A 23,302-nucleotide genomic window follows, 5' to 3' on the forward strand; every position below is an offset into this window, starting at 1 on the left:
GGGCTATAATTTTTACCATCAACTCCAACAATAATCTCTACTACTCAGCCCCTACTTTCCTATGATAGACGGGACCCACCTGTCAGGCTCTTATCCACATTTTTTCTCCACCCAGACGCATGTCTCTGCTTTCTCGTGACCTCTTTCTTGTCTCCACTCTCCCCAATGGAGGATGCAGCCACGCCCACCTCCACTACGTCCTGCTCCCCCTCCTCGCCTGCAGCCATGGGTCCTCGACCAGATGGCCACCGCGACGCATGATGGGCCTACGCTCGAACGGCGCTGGGGCGTCGCGATGGTGGAGGCGAATGAGCTCCGGCAGCGGGGCAAGCCCGTCAGCGACAACTGCGCGGCGTCGTCGCTGCCGGCCCGCGACGGGGTGGGCCCGGGCGCATCGAAGGACGAGGCAGCGGCGGAAGCGCCGTCCATGGAGCGCGCGTTCGCGCCCCCCTACCTGGCGGCGCTCTCACACCTGGCGCACCTCGCGCAGCTCGATCTCGCCACCTCGTGCTGGATTCCAACACCAAGCCACCGATTCTCAAGAAGAAGAAGACGATGGCCCAGAAGAAGAACAAGGAAGAAGCCAATCCAAGAACGCAAGCGGCGGCACGGCCGGCCCGCCCCTCAGCGGCGGCACGGAGGGGTAGGGCCCCGCGGGCGGTCCGTCCCTCGGCAACGTCGCGGAGGAGCAGGGACGGCGCGCGACGGGCCCGTCCTTCGCCAGAACAGCATGAGCGGAGGGAGGCGAAGCGCGTGCGGCGTGGAGTAGGGGCCTCCTATCCACCCGTGGGAGAAGGAGCCGAACTGGGTTATTTAGGTGCCTCCAAGTAGGGACTCTGTCGGAGTGGTTTTTTTTTTCTCTGTCTATATTTTAAAAATAGGGACTCAAGTAGGTTCTTGCTGGAATTACTGTAATAAAATAATGAATTAAGTAAAATGACATGATTCGGAAAAGCTGCGACGTTCCAGAGCACAAATGACATGATTCGGAAAAGCTGCGACGTTCCAGAGCACCCCGGCGGCCGCGGCCTCGGTGGCGGGCGTCCCGCTCAAGCAGGTCGAGAAGAGTGCCGCCACCCCGCCGCGCGTGGCCACGACGGACGACCATCCTGCGAGGCCGCCATCAGCGGGAGCAGCGCACGCGTGCTCCACGCCCGCGCCGTCGGACTCCCGCGCGCGGCAGAGGAGAGGTGGGGCACCACGGCGCCGGACTCCTCCGCCAGGAACTGGCACGCGGCATCCCAGGACGCGAAGGCGAAGAGCAGGGCGACGACCCGCTCGGTGGAGGACTGGAGCAGATCCCCGTGAGCAGGAGCAGCGCCACCACCGCAGAGACGGCCGCGGAGTCCTCCAGCACGGCGCCGAGGGATGTCACGGAGAGCCACCACCCCCTCCACGCGCAAATATACGCACTCTCCGCGACTTGGCATCGGCGTCTCCGCGACTCGGCGTATGCAAAGCCCGTCGCCCCTCCTCCCGCGCGCGCGAAGGCGGTCGGTCTCCTTCTCCCGCGCGTGCGCCAGTCGGTCTCCTCCTCTGCTAGGAACGGCGCGAAGACGCACTCCACCACGACGGGGCCCGCCGCCGGGGTCAGCTGGTGCGCCTCCACCTCCAGCCACACGTCCACCATCGCCGACTGCTCCAGGCTGCCGGCGCCCAGGAGCTCCGGCTTGTGCTTGCGGAAGACGTGCCTCACGATCGCCCGGGACTCTGGAGGATGTCACCGCATCAGGGATTGAGGAATTCTGATGAAATGGAAGCAGAAATCAAACGCCAGCAGGCTGAGTTTGTATACTCACCGAAGAGCGTGAGGTCGCCGTCCTCAAGAACGGGCACCTGACCGAAAGGCTGCAGCAGCAAGAACAAGCCACAAGATCAGTGTCTATCAGTCGGCGAGAGATGAGTGAAACAGATCAATGGCTGCTCCGGGGAGGGTACGGACATTTCTGGCGAGGTGCTCCGGGCGGCGGTGGTCGCCGTCCTGGCGGCTCATGGGGACGAGCTCGTAGTCGACGCTGGCCTCCTCGAGGGCCAGCAGCACGCGTGACACGAACGGCGAGATCGTCCATCCGTACACCTTGGGCGGCGCCATCGCTTGCGCAGTTGCTCTGCATTTTTTTACCAGAACGAGCCCATGATGATTTTCTGACCAGAACGAGATCAATCGGCGTTGGAGTAGATGCTGACCTGACCTGATGGGAAGAGCAGATGGCCGGCCGGAGTAGATGATGGCCATCGGCGTTGGAGTCTGCGGCGGCTGATCGCGACGGGGCGACAGCGCAGCGCGCGACGGGAGGAACGGCGAGGGGATGTGAAGCGGCGGTAGTTGATCCGGGAGAGGTAGCTGAGCATATGTGGGCCTGTTTTTTTAATTTTACTAAGCCCAAATGGCAAACTCTTGGAGATAGTCTTCTTTATATATATTTTAGCAAGTTGCCAAATCACAAATTTTGCCAAGTTAATTTTGGTAAACTCTTGGAGATGCTCTAATTTTTTTTTATCCCCAACGCCCTCTCCTTCCCATTCATCCCCCCATCTCAGAGCGCGCCTTGACTCCTCTGCCGCCTCGGCTATCTCCGGCGGCGGAGGGCGGTGGCCGGCCGGCCGTCAGCGCAGCCCTCTTCCCTCGCCAGTCTCCAGCTCCCTCCCTCCTTCCTCCCGTCCTAGAGCTCCCTCCCGTCTCCCTCCCGACCTCGAGCTCCCTCCTCCCTCTGCAGTGTGGCGATGGCAGCTGCCATGGCTGCGCGGAGGCCTGCGCACAGTGGCGGCACGACGAAGGCTCACGCGCGGCGGCGGGCCGGTGGAGGCCCGCCTCAAGCTTTGCCGCCTCGAGCTCAGCCGCTTCGAGCTCGGCGGATCTGCAAGCACGGCTGGCTCTGCTCCCTCTCTCGCGGCGGAGTCGGGGCGGAGGCGGCGGAGCTCCTCGACTGCGCGAGGCGGATCCGGGCCTCCCTCTCTTCCTCCTCTCTCACGCCGGCCTCCACGCCCGTGATCTCCCCGCGCCACCGGTGGACCAAGTGCCGCCGGCCGAATCCAGGCGCGCCCGCCCGAATCCGAGCGCTGCCGGTCACCGCGCGTGCTCGAGCGAGGCGTCCCCGAGAGCCGCGTCCAGGGACCGGTACCTCCGCCTCCGCCTCCATGTCCAGGAACCGGCGCCACCGCCGGCCCTCCCCACCCGCCTCTCCGCATCTGCGGCTGGCCGCGGCACTCGCCCAACCGTGCCCCCTCCTTGGTGCCCGCCTCTCCGCATCTGCGGCTGGCCGCGGCACTCGCCCAACCGTGCCCCCTCCTTGGTGCCCGGATGTGGCTGCCGAGAGATGGCTTCCCCCACGGACGGCCCCCTCCGAGGACGGCGAGATTCTTCGCTCCCCCAAACCCTACACCGCCTCCAGAAGAACGGCAAGAAAAGGGAAGGAACCGCAGCGCGATAGAGCGGCGGCCCATGGAGAAGAGTCCAGCGGACCCCGGTAGGGCCCACAGGCAGTGAAGGCGGTGCGCCACCGCAGCGAAGGCGGGGCCTGCAATTCGACGACCCGCGTCGGTTTTTTCCTCTCCCAGGCACGTGTCGCCCGCGGAGGGCTGAAGCTCTCACTTCCCTCTTCAGGGTGCATAGTAACTAGAGTATTTACTATTTCAACATTCTGCAACTGGTATAGCACTAGCGATTGGATGTCGTGTTGTATAGTATTCTGAACACCTGAATTGGCCGTGCTGTCGATGTGTTTTATGTAAGATATAAATAATTTAAAGATTCTGCAACCAATGTACAACTAGTGTATTCAGTTTTGAGGGAAAAAAAATGCAGTAGCTCTAAACTATCCATAATTGAGAATGAATTGGTCTGGTTCATGCCCGCTACCTCTATCATCATTTGCTCTTTTTTTTTTGGCCTTCCTTCGTATATATATGGAAGCTGCCAATCGTCACATTGAAAAGAAGTTAAAACATGGAGTGCCACTCCCTTGAACCAGTACACTACTTAAATTATAATGCGCTGCCTAAATCTATCCTAGATTGTTTTTCCCTGTATTTCATTAGCTTGTAGTCTATTCCTTAGGACAATCTTTTGCACAGTTTCATTGCATAGTTACCAAGACTGAGAATTTAGTAACTATGACGGTTGGATTTTATGGGGATGAAACTCCGCTCTCATCTTATTAAACTTTCCCTCACCTCTCATCATAACGACACTGCCAGTAAAATTGTTGATGTATTATGTTTTTTAATGCTCATGAAACTTCCACTGAGACTCGCCAGTCTCAGTGCACATAGTGCCATCGCACAATTACCAAGAGAGCCATGTCAGCTTGACACTGGAATGACCCCATCAGTACACAGTTTCAAAGCACAGTTTCATAGACAAGCTGCAACATTTAATTATTGATTGGTGTTGGGATTAAATGTGACATGTGAACTTACCTCCCTCAGTATACAGTTTCAGAGACAAGCTGTAACATTTAATTGTTGATTGGTGTTGGGATCAAATGTGACACGTCAACTATAAAACACTTTGTACAATACTAAACAAAATATGAGATTTCATTGTCCTGCAGAGCTCAGAATAGTACAATCTTGCACAGATTTGGCGGTTATCTGCACACAATGATGTATCTGTTCAAAGCAAGGAAACACATGTATCTGTTCTATCTTTTTGGGTTCAATGTATGTATCTGTTGGTGCTACCACCTCTACTGATATGAGAAACAAGCCGAAATTAGCTATTGGTGCTACCACCTCTCACTCCCCATCGTCGAACTACTCAAAAAATTACCCCAGGATCTCATATATGTGGCTTAGATTTCTGTCCAAATGCAGAAAGTAAAATAGCACAAATGCCCAAGCTTAAGAGAAGAAGCCACATGATTGATCCTGCACCTCAATCATCCATCCAAATAGTCAGTCCTCCTCCGTGGGTCTGCGTTAATTAAATATTGAGCAAGTTAAGTACCATGCGCACCCCAAAATGGGAGCTAGCCTCAAATAAACATAACTATAACCACATCTGCCGCTTTTTACCTGCGTCTCACTTTTGTGCAGAGGTTGAATTTAGGGCGTGTGGGGAGAGTGTCAGCAGCTTCCTGGAACACGCTCATGATCAGTGCAGAACCGGCAGCCTTCTGTTTGCTAGTGTAGCACTCTCTCCATGTTGTGATTGTCTCGAGGCTCGGGAGATGCTGGAGCCCGGCAGGTGCTGCCTTGTCCCATTGGTCTGCATCCAAGGCCAACTCCAGCTCCCGGAGCGCAGGCATCGCTCCTGCCTCAAATGTCAGGAACGACACGCCATCGCAGTCGAACAGAAACCATCTGAGAACTGGGAATCCCGTGGAGCCTCCTATCACGATCCTTTCCGTCAGGACGCCTGGGATCCGCAGGCTGAGGATGAGAGACGGCATCCATGTCCCAATGAAGGCAACATCTTCCTGGAGTACCTGCTTCACCCCAATGAACAGCTCACGGAGGTTATGGAGATGTCCCATCCACCTAGGAACTCGAGAGAAGGTGCATCCATATTGCAGGTCAAGCAGCTCGAGGTTGCGGAAGGGAGGGGAAAGTGAGCTCAGTGCATCGGCCTGCAGGGCAACGTGTTCAAAAGAATCGACACGTAGCTGTTTGAGGTTACCAAGTTTATCAAGAGAAGTGCTTAGAGCTGTCATCCACGCAGCCTTCGACAACCCCGTACACCTATTGGGGAAATAAAATTTCAAATCTGATAGAGCGGTGAGCTCGCCCAGGCCTATGATACCCTCCAACGAGTCCATTGGCAGGATAAAGCCACGCAAAGTGCGCAGAGATTTTACCTTGCCAACCCAGTCAGGCAATCTCGTACTCATTGGCATGACCAGATGGGACAATCGTGGAGCATCAACAATCTCTAATGAAATGCTACATTTGGATATACCAGATAAATCCAAAGTCTCCAAAAGTCGTAGCCCCCATATTTTCAGCATCATACTTGTAGCTAATACCTGGAAGCGTCTCTCTTTTTTTACCTTTAATTATCTCAGTTGTGACAACTGGTTGATAATAGTCAGGTCCACTGCCATATCAGCGCTATTGCTAATAATAACATCAATGGATAACACCCTCACAAACTTCAACTCAAGCAGCGAAGGTACCCAAGTTGATTGTCCCATTATGCTAAGCGAACGAATCTGTGCTAGCTTCGTAGCAATAGCCATAGCCACTTTGTCATCCTCTTTAGCTCGCAACCCAACAACATTAAGTCGACGAATGACCTTGTCTTGCACTTCTACCACTGCTTGTGGATCATCTACCAAACTCAGAAAATTATCTTCCTTACATCTCCTTACAATTAATTCAAGCAGCATATCATGCACTCTGCAGCCAGTTATCCGAGTATTCACCCCAAAATAGATCGGTTTAATCATGCTCCTGTTGACCAGCTCATTGAAATACATCTTGCCCGCTAGAGTTACTCACAAAACCTTCTGCCACCCATCGCCTGACTAGCTCAACCTTTTCAATTTCATGATCTTCTGGGTAAGAACCTAGATACAGAAAACATGCCTTTAGATGGCGGAGCAGATTCTTGTAGCTGAGGTCTAAGATGTACATCATGTCTTCATAGTTGGAGTTTGTTGCAAACTTTGTGACTAGTGAATTATGGATATACTCCCACTGATCTTCCAATATTGTTGGATGGCAAGCTAGCATACTTGCCATTGTAATAATTGCAAGTGGAAGACCATCACACTTCTTCAAAATTTCTGATGAAGCTTTCTTGAGCTGAGAAGGACAAGCATCTTCAGATCCAAATATTCTACCAAAGAAGAGTTTCTTTGAGTACTGCTCACTTAGGGGCCTCATATGATGAATGCATCCGTGGTTGCCGCAACATGATCTAGCTAGATTCTCATTTCGTGTAGTTATCATAACTCTGCTCCATTGATTATTTGGTGGGAAAGCAAATTGAATAGTATCCCACGCTGGTGTATCCCACAAATCATCAACAACAATGAAGTACCTACAAAAAAAGCATATGTTGAACTTCTATTATGTGAAAAATCGTTCTCACTTAATTAGAAGAATTAACCGTACCATATATAAATCTCATGAAGTTGTAATATTAGATGCTCCAATGAGAACATCAAAATACATACAAACAAATATAACCAACCTCTCTCAAAATAAATAATGATAGATGCGATTTTTCAAGTAAATATTCAAGAAGTCTAAATAAGTATAACTATGCACTTAGGCCAAATTAACACAAGCCATGCCTTTGATCTAATTTCATTCTGAGAATTTGTCTGATGGGTTAGAGCTGATTCCACCTACTCAACATTTAATCTAACAATGTGTGACTAAATCTGACAATTAGTGCTTTAGATCGATTCTTTTTATCTAGTTTAAAGAAAAAACTTTTTAGTAATAAATCTACAGTGATCTGAAGATTAAGTCAAATCATAGATTTTTTTGTACTAATGTTCAAATATTTATTTAAACCATATTTTTAGTATATGATTTTCCACTCAAGAAAGGAGTAAATTATTCCAACGTATAAACTAGTAATTTACTTAAAAAGGTGGACTGGAAATGAATTTGGCTAACTAACGAAGAGGCTTAGATGTTAAAGTACAACAACTAGTTACAAGATGTTAATTCTTATAAATTAATAGAATGACTACCTCTTGTCATGTAGATGTCCTCTGAGTATGTTGATTGGATCTTGCAGTTGGCAAGCATGAGAATATGTGCCTAGGCCAAGTTGCGATAGCAAGCTGTTGAATAAGCCTATCATCTCTGGCTTTTGAGAAACGGACACAAATGCCTTGCATTCAAACTTCCCTCCAACTTCATGGTACACTTCATTGGCTAGCGTGGTCTTCCCTAAACCTCCAAGCCATCACTTTTGATTGTTGCCCTTTGTCCATTGCCCAATTGACAAGCTCATTTTTTTGGGCATCAATGCCCACAAAGCTCGCAGACTCCTTGTAGATTGCTGATAAGCGAGGATCAACAGCTATGGGGGCAGTAATTGAGATTGACGCTGCAAGGGGAGTAATTGAGATGGACTGATCAAGCATATACCTCTTTCGGTGTTCACTTGCTTCCATTACTTTGGTCTTTATCTTGTCAAACTGATGTGCTAGCCGACGACGATCCTTGAAAGTTTTAAGATACTTATAAGCTTTCCGAAGGATCCCCACCTTGTTGTCGGCTTGACCAACACGTTGCATGAAGTCGTCAATGCGGTCTTCGATGTCATAGGACATCTCTATTATACTTTCCTCCAATTGTTGGCCTGTGGGTCGAGTTCATCGGCGAGGTCCATCTTCTCAAGGAGAGCATCCATGTCGCTGAGCTCACGCTGGAGGAAGGTCACCACCTTGCGCAGCCCCTTGAGCTTCTTGTACTCATCACCCATGAGGGTGGTGAGCTTTTCCAGGACGGGCTTCATCACCCCCATGGAGACGCTGACTACGGTAGCTGTCGGCATGGCTCGGCCAAAACTCCAACTAATTCCTCACTGCAGTAGGTTGATGTGCTTGTGCTTGCAATGGGTGATTTTTTTTTAATATATATCTTTTGTGCTACCGCGTCTGAGGCTCTGAGCTGATGAAATCTGCAAGGACACAATATCCTTTACATTATGAACTGCGTGTTCCTTGGTCGTCGTCCTGCAATAAAAAAATGAACGTGGTTACTAGCTAGTTGGTGCATGAGAAATCGAATTCGAAACACTCCAACTGGGCTCAGGCTTAGATGACCAGGTCGGAGCCGGAGAATCGTAGCAGCTGGCCAGTTAAATGCCTCCAACAAGCAGCAACAAGTGACAGAACAGCCAGCAGCTAGCTAGAATAAGAAGCATCGATCCAAAGGCAAGAGGGACATGCATAAGAATAGTTCCGGAAGAAGAAACAACTGAAAAAAAAACCATCAACGAACTCACCCAAACCGAGTGGGAAAAATCCACGTACGGATCGTATAAGCGAGAGATATCACAAGTCAACTACTCCCTCCTGCTTGTGTTCATCTGTGGGTTTTCGGTGAGGATCACAAGTCACACATCGTGAGGAGGTGTTCAGTGTTGTTCATTTGAGTTGGACGGGATTTTGGCAGATTGTTGCGTGTCTTCTTGGGTTATTGCAGGGGCGATAGATGAGGCATCTTTCTGCAGCCTGCCCACTCAACTGTCACAGTTGAAAGTAAAGGTTTGCTCCTGTGTGTGATCCTCAAGATCCACGCCATGGTTAAACTATTCGTGGTCGGCGCTACTGGTTCCATCGGGCCATGTTCAACACTCTGCACAAAAGAAAAGATTACTGCATCGGGCCACGTGGGCGCAATTTTGAATTTCACAGCTACAGTAATCCAGCGGTTCGTACTTTTTTAGAGTGTGGACTGTGTTCATGCCTTCATGGAACAAGTGACGTTTGGTTAATTAAGTGAAGTTTTGGTAATTATCTAAGGATATGTTTACCTATTTTGCGCAAAATGAAGGACCGGAACGGGTGACAAGAGATGGGGAGTGAATGGGAGCGCTTAAAAAATTCTTCTTGAAGAGATCAAGGCATATGTCCCAAATTCAATCCGACATGTCTCTCTTCTAATTGCCAAGGTAACGCAAGCCAACTTGTGACGAGCTCACCCTAAGAACGGATAGAAAAAACTAGATGCAAAGCAGAAGCAACCGAAAAGCAATCTACTAGAGTAAGGCACAACACAAATGTGGAAGCAATGATTTACCAAAGTGCCGAATGTTTTTTCGAAAAAGACTTGTAAAAGAGTTTTCTTTTCTAAGCATGCAATGATTCCACAAAGATTAGCAAAGCTCAAAATTAAGCGGATGCAAAGATTAACCAAAAGGCTGATCAAAAGTCTCACCAAAAAGACTAGAGACTACCATGCAAAATGTGAAATTAAAATTCAACTTGTGTATGGAGAACCAAAAAAAACAAATTGTATTATGAGGGTAAAATAAACTAAATGTCATAGTTTAGGGGCAAAATTGAACCAAGTTATAGTTTAGAGGGTTATTCAAACTTAAGCTATATTTGAAAGAAGTAAATTGAACTTTTTCCTTGTGTGTATTACCTTACAAGTAGGGATGGCAAACGGATCAGGTAAGGTGCGGGTAGAGTAAATACCCGCCCTCGACAATACCCAAAACTCTTAGGCATACACGTACCCGCAAAGTCTAGTGGTAGAATTTTATACCCGTACCCATACCCACCGGGTACGGGTCGGGTTTCGGGTATCCATCGAGTATACTAATGATAGCATAAATAACCTATCATTTGATCATATAGACTAGCACATTTTGAAGTTATCGCCTATACAAGCGAATCCAAAGCATTTTAGTAAAATAGAAAACTAAATAGTTCATAATGCACCATTTTTTTCTTATCTTCGGTGTCTATTTAGTTGTATGTAAATAAATGTGTAGCTATGTATTTCAAGTACACAAATGATGCACACACTTCAGAACAAACAATAAGCAAAATATTAATATCATTTTCACAGCTATTAGTTCACACAATCTCATTATTAGTCTATATAGTTCATATAATCACAAGAAAATAAGACATAAAATTTGAGAATGATATGGGTTCACTAGATTATGCATTGTATTTCAAGTACCCGTTGGGTAACCGCGAGTAAAATTTCATACCCATACCTTCACCCGTCGGGTCGGGTACCCGTGGGTAAAATTATCATCCCTACTTACAAGTACGGTAGATATGGATCTTCGTACCTCTCCTAAAAAAAGATCTTCATACCTAGCACTAGCACGTAATCTTTAATTTGTACAGTCGCCAGAGTTCAATTTGGTACGAGAATTTAAATTTATAAAAAAAATGAACATAATGCATCGTTGCTGCAGATTTTTTCCTTCCTTCCAAAGTAGCACAAAAAGGTTTCCATATTTGTAATGACTCAGCCAAGTTTCAACAATGTGTCCCCTGGCCCGTGAGACTGTTTTAATTAAACTCAGGCTAACACAGGTTCAGAGGTCGACAGTTTTTCTTCCCCCCTTCAAAGTGCACACTAGTAACAGCGCAGACATCGACATACAACAATATTTAAAACTAGCCACGGCCAGGGTGTTGCATCCATGACATGGCAACATTCCTTATGCCTACAGCAAAAGCCCCAGGCTACTCCAAGCCTCCAGCCAGACAACGAAAGACAAAGAGGACCCCGGAACTTCGAATCACACCAGCTGCAATTTCCTACACAGACCAGGAATGCCAAAGGCCATTCAGGCAAGAGATAAGACAAGTAAATCGACATGGCACTAACACAACGAATGATTTCACACCAACAATAGCTTCGATCGCAAACTAGAAAATGAACCGAGTATCTGACACAATACAGATGGAATGGAAATACTTTTAAGTTTACATGTCTGATTAACAAAAATGAACTTAGCAATCCTGCACTTAAAAGGTTACTTAGCCAAGCAGGATATCAACCAACACAGGTCCACTTAGAACATAGCTGTAACCGACAAGCAAGAAACCCAGCCAACAATGCTCGTCTTGAGGCACTTGCCACAGGGACTCACTGCTTTGCTTCGCGTTCACGGTTCCACTGCTCAATCTTGGCCCTGCGTTCCTCGCTGCTCTCCCTGACTGGGCTCCTCCCACGCCTTGGGGGTGGGCTACCATGCCTGCGTCTTCCTCCATCATCATACCTGTCATGCCTGCCGCCTCTGCCCCCTCCGTCATCATACCTGTCATGCCTGCTGCCTCTACCCCGCCCACCGCCACCGCCACCGCCACCGCCACCGCCACCACCACGGTAATCATCACGGTCACGATGGTAGTCATCACGATCACGATGGCCCCTCCTTTGAGGTGGCGGGCTTCGGCTTCTGCTCCTCCCATGGTACCTCCTGGAAGCGGAACGGCCATAGAGCTTCCTCCTGAGATCCCTGCCAATCTGCTTCACATGCATGAAATTACAGTAGCCACCACGGTTGCAGCTGTTCTCCTCAAACTGCCTACAGGTCGCTTCCCGGAAGTCAGTCACAGGAGAATACTCCACAATTATCGGGCGGCCAGAATAATAGCGGCCCTGAAGAGCATTGTATGCTGCAGCTGCCTGTTCTTCCTCCCTGAACTGGACATAGACATTCCCAATCATGTGGTCAGCAAGGTTGTCGCAGACATTGAGGTTCTCAATCTCACCAAACTTGCCCAACTCCTCATAGATGTCCTCATAGAAATCCTCAAAATGCTCCTGCATCTTCTCAGGATCAATAGGTTGGCCTTGAGCATCAACCCCAGGGGTTATCATATCAGGGCGCTGATACATGTTAGCAAGCACAAGAGTTGGCGATATGGTTGGCCTGTTGTGCAGGCGGGAGCAGCGATCCCCATGACGACAAGCCCCAATCTTGAAGTAAAAAGGGCAGTTGACCCTGTCCTTCTCAGTGCCAAAGATCGAAGCCAAGTGCTCCGCCATGACTCAACTCTGACTGGCACAAAACCTGCAAGCATAAGCAAGAACAGTATCAGAAATCACCTTCAATAAAAGAACTAGAGTTCCTATACATTCATGGACCAAGGCATCAACCAGGAAAAGGTGATGAATTCACCAGGGAAAAGAGATGAAACTTCAGTTAGAAGCAATTACAGTACGAGTATGTGATTACTGAACTCTACACATTTTTCATGGAAAATTAACTAATTGTGGCAAATTCAGTTCAAAGTGCCTGATAATATCAAGTTGAAGGAGTCCCAAACTGAACTCAGATAAAGGGAAGCAGAGTACGACTGGATGGCAATCTTTGATTGTATCAAGGCAAGAAATCCACTTAAGCCTAAGTAGATATACAACGTATTTAAAAAATGGACATACAGTGATCCCTATAATTGAATTTAGCCAACACGGGCAAATATAGACACAGGAAGCGAAAAGTTGTGCAGCGAAGAAGGCATGGAAATTTCTCTCCCAACAGATATTGTGGGGGAAAAGTAGAAACGTTTGATATGCTTATTTCAAAAAAAAAGAGAGAAACGTTTGATATGTTACTACCTGTACCGGTGAACTACATGAGAAACAAGTTACTCACTAATCTCTATCATACCCCATGCTCTACTGTTTCTTAAGATGCAAGCATATACTTGAGGCAGGCAACAATTTAGAAGCCTCAATCAAGAACTTAATGCCAGCATGAGTATTAGTGCTGCAAATATGCTACTTGGAGCCAGTGAACTACTGCACTGTAGAAGTTAAGCTACCCCATCTCTCTTTTTTTTTTTTGAAAAGTTAAGCTACTCCATCTCTATGCAACGAGGTCGCCAATCATGGAAGTTACGTTGCCGCTACACGCGAACCACACAGATATAGACAAGAGCCGGTGAAACTGCACAAGAGCCAGTGAAAAACAAATCTACACGACAGCCACACAGATCAAGAAGCTGCAAGGTATAAGAAGGGGAGGGAGAAACTGACTACTCGTCGGGGGAATTTACCCGCTTAGGGTTTTGGCGCCGGACGAGGCGGCGGGGCAGGAGGCCCTAGACTCAACGGAGGGGTGTTGGGGGCGCAGGTGAACCGTACGGGGCCCCTCCCTGCAGGCCTCGATGGCTCCGCCGCCGGCTTCCGCCCTACCGCGACTCCGCCGCCGCCGCCCTCGACGACGACGACTCGGGCTCAAGGGCAGACGAATCGACGAGAGATTTTTTTTCTTTGTGAGGAGGAAATAATGAACGATAGACGAGCCGGGTAGACCTGGGCCACGCCCAGAGGACGGGCAGCCCATGACGGCCCTTTACCTTTCGGTGGGCCCACAAACATATCAGCCCATGCGTTTTTGCTCGAGCTTCTTCATGGGCCCTCGGATCGACACAGCCCATGAGCTTATTCATTTTTGGAAACCCGCTGAAATAATCCGAGATTATGCAAATCAATCAAATGCTTTTTTTTAAAGGATAATAACTCGGCTTTTCAAAAATGAAAGCTTACCACAGAATCTGGAAAATATCCGGCCTCGGCTTATCACAGAATGAAGGGAAAATTCCTTGTAAGGCCCTCCAGCAAACTGCACTTCCTTCTATGGCCCTGGAAAGTTGAAATCCCCTTCTATGACCATCTTTTTATTTTCAGTCCCTTCTATAGCCCTGATGTTACATCCGTTAGCTTGCAACCGTTAGGGTTCCCGGTGTCAAGTATTTAGTAGCAATTTTGGACCAAATTGCCCCTGCCTCACTTGCCCTTCCAGAAGGGAACCCCCATGCGATCCCGCACGTCGCCCCCCACGCCCGAGCCTGCCCCCCGCGGTGGCGGCGGCTACCCCCGCCTGCGGATCCGGCGCCCGCCCCCATCCCGCCGTGCGTGGAGGAGTCGTCCGGGGCCCAGGACGCGGGCGCGGCAGCGGCCTGGTCCACGCGGGCGCAGCGGCGACCGAGGCGCGCGCCAGCGGAGTGGCCAGGGAGGACGCCCAGGACGCGCGCGTGCGGCGGCGGCCAGGGACGTGGCGGCCCGCCCGCCGCCGTCCCCCCGACACAGCCTCCGCGCGTCGGCTGACCGCCGCCATCCACGACCGTCCTCTCCTCCATCCTGGGACGCGTGCCCCTGGACTCCGCGGGCGGCGGCAGACGGCGGGGGCCACACGGCGGTGGTGCCCACGAGCTGCACCCCGAGGAGGAACACGATGGCGGCGACGGGGCTTCTCCGGTCGGTCGGAATCGAGGCTCGGCGACGGCGCCATCAGCGTGCCCGAGTTCGCCTCGGCTTCCGCGTGGTGTACGGAGGGGAAGGGTGCGCTGCGCGGCGGGGGACACGCCGCGCGCAACCAGCGGCTGACGGCCGGAGCCTGCCTAGCTGCCCCTGCTGCTGCGGGCCTGCCTGCCGCCCTGCGCGAGCCGCGAGCGCGGCGCCGGCCTGCGCACACGGGTCACGAGCCCCTGGGGCGACGAGTGCGGCGGCCGGCGGCAAGGCACAAGGCGGCGGCAGGGAGCACCAGAGCGGGGACTCGATGCCGAGACCGAAGATGAGGAGCGGGGACTCGGCGGCAGGGATCTCAATTCCTTGTTGTTTGACCCAAGGGCATTTTCGTCTTTTCACAGCCACTTAACTGGGAGTTAACTGGAGATCCCACGGTAGGGCCATAGAAGGGATGTAAAATGAAAACATGGTCAAGGAAGGGAGGCCGAACTTTTCAGGGCCATAGAAAGAAGCGTCATTTCTTCTAGGGCCACACAGGGAATTTTCTCCGGAATGAAATGAAAGCTTCCAGCAAATCAAATGCTTTTTTTTTTGAAAAAAGACACCAAAAGGTGTTTTATATCTGATTCATATCAAGGTAAGGTTCTGCATAAACGGACACGGATTCAGAAGAATCGACGCTGGCACTCTAGTTCCAGTTTCAGGGAACAGTGAACCTGAAGATACTGAATTCTCCTGCAGTCACATTGGATGCTTCAGATGCTGCTGGATCGGAAGGGAGGGGATTAGGTACCTGCCTGCCTGTGAAGGAAGCAGGCATTTTGATGCATCTACAGTAAATCTCAACAGCTGTACAAATATCCCGAGCATTCCTGCAAAATTCTTTTTTTAAATAAATTCCTGCAAAATTCTTCTTAACCCAGAGAAGCAACATCTGGCGACCAACATTCTTCTCGTATGACGAGTTCAGAAGCTCAGCACCACACAGCTTCGCAAAAGCTCTTCAGTATGTGTTTCCATGTGAGCATAAATAAGCAGAAAGGCCTCCAAGGGCAATTGAAAGACATGTCTATTGACTCATATACTGTTAAGCAAGGTATGCATCATATTACCATCTGCACATCTATTATTAGCAAAGGAATCATATATCACACACGCGGGGACACAATATCTAGAAGAAGAAAAAATCCTATCGAATTCTCATGTACAGGAATGAAGCATATGTACATGTTGTTCAAGACATCACGCCTCCTATTTTCATGATCTGGTCATCTACATACTGTTACTTGATAATTGTAGCATCCATCGCAATGTTCACTGCCTTTTTTACCACATGATCTCTAGTATATCAACATTTCTCCTGCCTTATATTTACCTTTCCAATAAGGAAGGCATCAAACCTCACCAAATTCAGAGCCACCTCAAAAACTGTACACAATCGATGTAGGGATTCTGTTTCATCGCCCTGAAACACATTGGAAGCCCTTGCATACGGCCAGCCAAGCAGCAAACAACACCAGGCAGACGACGGCGTTGACAATTATGATGATCTTCACATGGTGCATCCACAAGGACCGCGAGGGCTGCTGCCGTCGCAGCCTGGACTGGCTTGAGCTCCGCTCCAACGACATGCCGCTGACCTCCTCTGCCGGCACATCTATCCTCACCCCCCTAGCCCCATGATGCTCATCCTCGCCGTCCCCTGCCGACGCCAACTTATCCTTGGACTTCTTCTTCTCCTTCCTGCTCCCACTTTTCCCCAGCAGAGGCACCTTCGACGATGTGCAGCTGGAGCTCTCATTCATCCCTCCCCTCTCCGTACTCCTCTCCTCAAGGACGAACGTGGCGTGGGGCATCTTCTCCAGCGACGCCACCAGCCTCTGCACAGCCGGCACCAGCGAGTCATGGAACCCATTCCTGCTCGCGTTCTTCCTGAACACGTCCCGCACTCGCTCCAGGAACTGCAGGGCGCCGGCGTTCCCGACGCTGGGGTCGATGATGGCGAAGAAGGTGTGGCCGTCGGCCATCAGGTAGGCGTAGCTCGTGGAGCCCGAGGTGTGGATGTAATGCCGGTGGTGCGCGGGCGAGTTCTCGAGGCAGAGCGCGGCGGTGGCCTCCATCTGCGGGTCACCGTCCTTGCTGTTGTAGCAGTAGATGACCTTGTGGCCCCTGGCGATGCAGCAGGAGACGGTGTTGTCGGCGGAGGAGCTCATCCGGGGGTCCTCCTCCTCGGCGATGTCCACCTCGAGGGGCCTGCTGGCGCGCGCCGACACGAGCTTGACTGACCTGGACCGGCGCGAATTCATCAACGCCGCCGGATCAACCGCAGCGTCCAACCTGGTCGCCGGCACCAACAAAGGCAGCACCACCTGACTAGCTGCCCCAATCCAGCGAGCACCACAAGGATCTGTCTGCCTCAGAATCCGCGGCTGACGGAACAAACAGCGGGTAGCGCCGGAGCCCGGCGGCGATTCAGGCCCGGCTTGTCCAAGCCCCAGGCAGCAGGTGAGCGACGACGGGAGGATCACAGATCAAGAACTGCAAATTGGCAGGCCACAGTCAGTGTATGCGCCCAAGATTAGCGCGCGCGCAACATTCTCTCCCCCCCCCCCCCCACCCCCCACCCCACCAGACGGAGCCGAACTAGAATCGCGCATCAGGAACGAGGAAAAGACGGCTCCTTTCTCGATGAATCGATCATTGGCGGCAGCAGGGAGGGCACGGGAATTACCTGGACGAAATGGCGCGGCGAGGCGCCGTGGGCGGGGCCAGAGGAAGAAAACGCCGCGTCAGGGGTGGGGATTTGGAGGGGGAGTAGTGGGAGGGGTGGATGCGGCTGAGGGGGAGACGACCTGGGGGAGAGGAAGGGGATGGTGGAAGAGGAGACTTGGCCTGGGTTGGGTTGGGTTGGGTGAGGAGGTGGGGATTCATTCCATTCGGTCGCGATTGACCGGGCAACCATGCCAATCAAGCAAAGCAAAAAAAAGAATGAAAATCTCACCTCACGCGGTTTGGGATTACATGTGTCCTTCGCTGTTATAGATGTCCAACGGGCTGGCTTGGCGAGGCCCGGCACGACATCGGGCCGGCACGGCCCGAAAGTGGTCGGGTTGTCGGGCCTCACGGGCTGTGCCGTGGCGGGCTTCGTGTCTGGCCTTCGGCCCAGACACGGACTTATATGTCTTTTTTCGTGTCGGGCCGGCCCGTGAAGCACGGCCCACTTACGGGCCGTGCCAGCCCACAGCCCAACAATCCTCACCAACAGCGCCGCATTAACTCCTACCGCCGCCGCTCGCCCGCGCCCGTGCCTGCTCCTGCCTCCGCCGCTCGCCGGCCGCAGCCGGCGCCCGTGCCTGCTCCTACCGCTGCCGAGTGGTGTGGCTAAAGGAATGAAGAGATGCGAGTGGTGTGGTTATCTAATGGGATGGGCAGTCGGGTCACTTCTGAGCTTGTCGATCATCTTTATTTTTCTTTTTTTTCTCCAAACTCTGTGTGGTCTCACTCGTCAGCTCACTCCATTTGATGAGCTGTCAAGGTGAGTAAGTAGGGGAAAAAAGAAAGAAAGGCACGACACGAGTGAGGAAAAGAAAAACAAAATCTGGCACCACAGGCCGGCCACAGGTCTGGTGTGTTGGCGGCCGACGAAGCCCCTGTTTGGTTTTACCTAGCGCACCTAATTTAAAAATTTTGACTAATAATTAGAGATACTAAATAAAGATAGTTTATAAAATTAATTTTACAATCTTGCGTCATTTCTCGAGACGAATCTAATAATACCTTTGACCGCGCAATTAGAGGATGGTTACTGTAGCATCGCTGTAGCCAATCATTAATTAATTACCATCATTAGATTCGTCACGAAAAATTACACCCATCCGTGAAAATATTTTACAAATAAATTTCGTTTAGTACTCTATGTATGTGAGATTCTTTTCTTAAGAATCGTGTGCGATATGTGTGGTAGGTAAACCAAACAGGACCGAGGAAGGCTTTTAGCGGCGGCGGCGGGCGACCGACGACGAGGCCGCCTGGCTGGCTTTGAAGCGTTCAAAAGCTAGCTGCCGTCGACAGCGTGTCCAAAGATCCTTCAGCGCGATCAAAAGAAGAAAAGAAAAGAAAATACATAGTACGAGATGATGATGCTTTCGCCGCCGTGTCAGAACGAACGGCCCGGTCTGCTGCTGACGCACATGCGCCGTCGTGTGTGTGGTGTGCTCTCCTCGCCGCCGCGGCGTGCTGCAGCTTCGCCGATGCTTCTCTTCTCATCAGGCTGACATACGACTGCCGGGGCCAGGCACGTCCTCTGTCTCGTTTCAGCTCGCCACCAAACCAACCGACGCCGGTGATCCATCCATGTCGATGGCTGTCGGAGTGAGATCCCATCCATCTTCGTTTCATTTCGTTTCGTTTTACCAATGAATAGATGTAGACTTGGTCATCACCAATGGTGGATTTTTTTTTAAAAAAATACCAATGGTGGATTTGTCGATACTGTTTGACGAGATGAAAATGCCAGAACCAGCAGTTGTTGCCGCAATTGAGCGTACACGTACGACGACCATGGCTGCCGCCGCCAGTCACCCAAGAGCGGCGACGGTGGGCAGGTGGCGCTTTTGCGGCGGTGGCCACAAAAAACCTTATGCGTCACCCGCCCGCGGCTCGATTCCTGAGACCACCCAGGGATCCATCTTTTTTCCTTCCTCACCTCGGTTCTCTTTTTTTTTCACGGAAACGAAACAGGCAATCCCCCCACCACTCGGCGCGCTAGGGTGGGGGATCGACTGATATTCAATTTTGAAGTGCAATGTTTGTTATGTGCATTATTGAATGATGATGACTCGGAACTTTGGGGCTATGAACATGTGGTTTTTGCTGAATCCACTGGGGATGCAACAATCCATGTTGAAAATGTTGGCGAAAGAGTACTATTTCAAGGCTGATCGTCCAAAAACACTCTTTGCTGGTTCCTCTAATCTGAAGTATCGAAGCCTAAAATATCAGTCCATGCTCAACCATCTAAGAATTTACCTCCGTCAAGTCTATCCCAAGTTGAACAAAATCCTTTTCCTGGATGATGACATAGTTGTCCAGAGGGATCAGACTGGATGGACTCTGGGAGGTTGATCTTAATGGAAATGTAAATAAAATAGCTAACCATTCTGAATGTCTGAATTTCAGAGAGATTGAGGGAGGTGCCCAGGAATGTGCAGATGTTCAAGGTATCTGCAGTCATAAAAAGAATTTCAGACAAATGTTCTTGGTGAAGAGGCACAAAAGGAAGAGAGGGTTGCAAATGAAGTCAAAGACGGCAGACTAGTACTGCGGTCGAAACTGTTGTCGCTCATGCCCTGTGACAATGTTGCAATAGATTCAGAAGAACTTGTTTCTTAATTTCAGAATGGAAAGGTGCACTCATCACTTACACAAATCTGAGTGAACTCAGTCCTGTTAGATCTGGTAGTAGTGGACCAGTAAAATTGTTGTTTTGTAGCTGCCTAATGTCAGACGAGAGAAAGTACAGAACAGTAGTATTCCGGAACTGGTACTGGCAAAAATGCTTAGCACTGTGCCACAAAATAAGAGACTCGCAGTTCTCCAAGATTGGTAAGGTTGTTGATACTGGAAGGAATCGGCCCACTCAACTGATAATTGTTATCAAGAAGCCTGCGTCAAAAATACCATATCAGAAGCAATATATGCATGTTGCTCAATTATATTGGTGATGAAGTACTTACAGAACGCCTAAGGATGCTAGAAAAGGTCTGAATTCCCTGGTGATCCTCGTGGCTTGGTCGATCTGGAAGCTGCACAACCGCTGTGTTTTCGACAGCTGCCACCCGGACACCCACCTTGTGCTGCAGGAGATAAACGAGCAGGCCACCTTGTGGAAGATGGCTGGGGCAAATGCGCTGAGGGAGCTGCTGGCATTGCTGTTAGGCCGAAGTGTGTGTGGTTATTTACTTCATACTTAGGTGCGAATGTAACAAAAAACTAACCCATGCCGTGGACTTGGCATTGTATTTCGGACCGTTCTTTCTATCTATTAAGAACTTCTAGTTTGTCAAGAAGGCCCAGCGTAGGAGGAATACTACCGGAGAATTTGTTGTTGTCAAGCAGACTGATCACACAAAATAAATAAAACCACTATATCTCATCTTCACAGAAAGAATCGAGAAAGAGATGACTTCAAGAATTCAAGGTCATCAGCCTTACAGATGTATGAGTTGCATTTCTGACTTGAAAATCTGGATCACTATGGAGGCTGACAGATCAATCCCTGACAAGTGGCTGCGATAAGAAAAGAAGGGTACATATTCATCAAACCATAACTGAGGAATTGCAAAATCTTCAGACGTCAAGAGATATGTCATGGAATGACTTACAAGTGCATTGCATCTGTCAGTTATCCAAGCCAGGATCTGTTCCATTGAATACTGGAAGGTCTCCGGTCAGCAAATTGTTAGCCAAATCAAACAAGTATAAGTCTGGGATTCCGCCTAGTGATGGTGGGATGGAGCCTTCGAACTTGTTGTTCAGAGATCTGTAGGCATAGAACATAATGAACAATCCTTTTTTCTATTAGAGTGCACAGATATCGTGAAAAGGAGCTAGCAGTTTTTAAACTTGTTCAGTTGTATACTCCAGATCCATTGAACTTTTAAAAATGAGAATTGAGATCCTTAAACCTGTTGACTGTGCTATGCAAGGTCCAGATGCCATTAACCAGCAACTATATTAATTAAGATTGGTACTTCATATTCGAGGGTCATAAGATTTTCCTTTTCTGAGAATTTTATAAGGCCATTTCTCTTTTTTCTTAAAGAACTTTTCAATTACATCATCTTCTTTTACTATACTAGTTCATCAACCCATACTACTTTGCTCCTGAGTTCATCAACCCATACTACTTTGCTCCTGAATGGCTTAAAATCAAGAAGTTCTTGTAATACCTACAAAAAATAAAAAAAAAGTTACTTATGTTTACATACCAAACTAGGACCTCAAACTACCAAGAGAAGAGTTTACATACAGGTGCCTACAATTCTTGTACAAACTGAATGTCCCCAGAAAGAGTTCCTGACAATATAGGGGTCAGTCTCCACTCCTAAACCCTTTTCTGGATGAGAACAATTCCATGGAATTTAATGCCGCTAACTAGTTCACTGTTGCAAACAAAACCAGTAATCTTAAAGTATATAGAAGAAAGGGTCCTTCGTCCTGACCTTCAAATTTATGAACCTGCAGTCAGTTCCCAACGTCCGGCACCAAGCAAACAAAAGTAAAGCTCCAATGAGCACAACAGATTCACTTGTAACGACCTTAAATTTCCCAACAAATATGTGGTGATGGAATCAAAAGAGCTTTCTGATTGTCTGCGAGACAAGACAATGAAAAATTCTGTTTGTTCAGTACTACTAGTTATATGCAAGTTCATTGGGAATATTAGATCAATCATCCTTACTCATTCGTATGCTCTCTGAAAGAAATTAATAAAAGATCCAAGCACAAAACAGAAACGCATGCCTTGGTGATGGAACAGTGGGTAACTAATAACCAATGTGCTGTTACACGCTTAATAATGGATACAAAGGACATCAATCAGTTATTTAACCACCTGTTCCATGCATGCTTCATTCTAATGGATAAAAAGGACATCGATCAGTTATTTAACAACTTACAAGCCGATCGAGAGCTGAGAAATAACAGCAGCTGGCTGCAGCGTGAAAGAAACTGAACATGCAGAAACAGAACAGATTATGGCAACAGGAATTGTACGTTTTGCGGTTAGGCGGTGTATGTAAGACCATCACTTGATCAAGCAACAAAATTAATATCCCAATCTGGTGGTTCTATAGGTAGCATATATAGAAACGCATGCATCCATTACTGTTTCCAAAGCAGCAATTGCTGAACTAGTAGCTGCTGGTTAATTAAACAACAGGAGAATACAATTCATCGATCACATCTCCTAGCCTGTGACACGCAGAGACAGAGAGACGACGCAGCTAGACTCAGATTTTTGCTTGCTTCCCTAGGTAGCTAGCTAGCTAGTCCTCCTCCTCCTCCTCGCTGTCAGTGACCTCAATTTCATCCTCCGCATAGCCCAGGGCATTGTACTGACGGATGAGGGCCTGCTGGTAGGCACGGAGCTTGGCTTCGATAAAAGATGAGAGGGCATAGTATCGACGGCGTTCAAGGGAACGCTTTGCCAGCTGAACAGGAGTGAGGATGTTGGCGCTGCCGAACGGCCAGGCCACCATGTGGTCGATGAGCGCCTTGGGCACCCTGCGCTTGACCACCCTCTTCCTCTTCTTGTTCTTGATCGCCTCCTCCTCCTCTGCCGCCATCTTGGCCTTCATCTCCAGCCAGTGATCCATCCAGATATCCAGACCCCCCGGGATATGCTTGAAACGCATGAGACGAACAGCCGCCACCGCCTCCTTGCTCGCCTCGAGGATCCCGTACCCCTCCTCCTCCGATATCCTCGTCTTCTTCAGCAGCATCCCGTCCGACGCGCTCATCCCCTGCAGCTGTAGCTTCCTCTTCATCAGGTGGCGGTCGCCGGCGCCCATCTCGCAGCAAGCGGGAGCCCTGGTAGTGGATGGAGATGCTAGCTGCCTCTCTCGATCGAAATAGAGCAGAGACCGATCTGGATGGC

General features: G+C 49.6%; 4 protein-coding genes and 1 pseudogene across 9 annotated transcripts; all 5 read right to left on the reverse strand.

The window, feature by feature from the left end:
* Window positions 1-4,896: 4,896 nt before the first annotated feature.
* LOC120679702 (disease resistance protein RGA5-like) lies at window positions 4,897-5,654 on the reverse strand. Its single transcript, XM_039961357.1, has 2 exons — window positions 5,017-5,654; window positions 4,897-4,915 (listed from the first exon to the last, which is right to left on the reverse strand). Exons 1-2 carry the CDS (start codon window positions 5,652-5,654, stop codon window positions 4,897-4,899), a joined length of 657 nt encoding a protein of 218 aa, XP_039817291.1.
* On the reverse strand, window positions 5,458-8,431 carry LOC120679705 (annotated as a pseudogene).
* A 2,833-nt stretch (window positions 8,432-11,264) lies between these two features.
* Window positions 11,265-13,683, reverse strand: LOC120678798 (splicing factor U2af small subunit B-like). Of its 3 annotated transcripts, XM_039960175.1 has the most exons (3): window positions 13,449-13,683; window positions 11,790-12,460; window positions 11,265-11,750 (listed from the first exon to the last, which is right to left on the reverse strand). In XM_039960175.1, exons 2-3 carry the CDS (start codon window positions 12,433-12,435, stop codon window positions 11,530-11,532), a joined length of 867 nt encoding a protein of 288 aa, XP_039816109.1. In that variant the 5' UTR covers window positions 12,436-12,460; window positions 13,449-13,683; the 3' UTR covers window positions 11,265-11,529. The 3 variants fall into 3 exon arrangements, with proteins under 3 accessions (XP_039816109.1, XP_039816107.1, XP_039816108.1); XM_039960173.1 differs by having other exon boundaries at window positions 11,265-12,460; XM_039960174.1 differs by having other exon boundaries at window positions 11,265-12,460; window positions 13,429-13,667.
* Window positions 13,684-15,720: 2,037 nt separating this feature from the next.
* Window positions 15,721-17,598, reverse strand: LOC120679541 (phytolongin Phyl1.1-like). The gene is made up of 2 exons (XM_039961151.1): window positions 17,375-17,598; window positions 15,721-17,181 (listed from the first exon to the last, which is right to left on the reverse strand). The coding sequence occupies exon 2, from the start codon at window positions 16,947-16,949 to the stop codon at window positions 16,101-16,103; it is 849 nt and encodes a 282-aa protein (XP_039817085.1). The 5' UTR covers window positions 16,950-17,181; window positions 17,375-17,598; the 3' UTR covers window positions 15,721-16,100.
* A 1,947-nt stretch (window positions 17,599-19,545) lies between these two features.
* LOC120679435 lies at window positions 19,546-22,537 on the reverse strand. Of its 4 annotated transcripts, XR_005677189.1 has the most exons (6): window positions 21,674-22,537; window positions 21,027-21,593; window positions 20,379-20,931; window positions 20,067-20,307; window positions 19,799-19,866; window positions 19,546-19,710 (listed from the first exon to the last, which is right to left on the reverse strand). XR_005677189.1 is itself a non-coding variant. In XM_039961019.1 (5 exons), exons 2-5 carry the CDS (start codon window positions 21,032-21,034, stop codon window positions 20,202-20,204), a joined length of 384 nt encoding a protein of 127 aa, XP_039816953.1. In that variant the 5' UTR covers window positions 21,035-21,593; window positions 21,674-22,537; the 3' UTR covers window positions 20,009-20,201. The 4 variants fall into 4 exon arrangements, 1 of the variants encoding a protein (XP_039816953.1); XR_005677188.1 differs by having other exon boundaries at window positions 19,546-19,866; XR_005677187.1 differs by having other exon boundaries at window positions 19,799-20,307.
* Between the last annotated feature and the right edge of the window lie 765 nt (window positions 22,538-23,302).

This window comes from Panicum virgatum, chromosome 6N (genome assembly GCF_016808335.1).
Source record: "Panicum virgatum strain AP13 chromosome 6N, P.virgatum_v5, whole genome shotgun sequence".
In the NCBI taxonomy this organism is placed as follows: Eukaryota; Viridiplantae; Streptophyta; class Magnoliopsida; order Poales; family Poaceae; genus Panicum; species Panicum virgatum.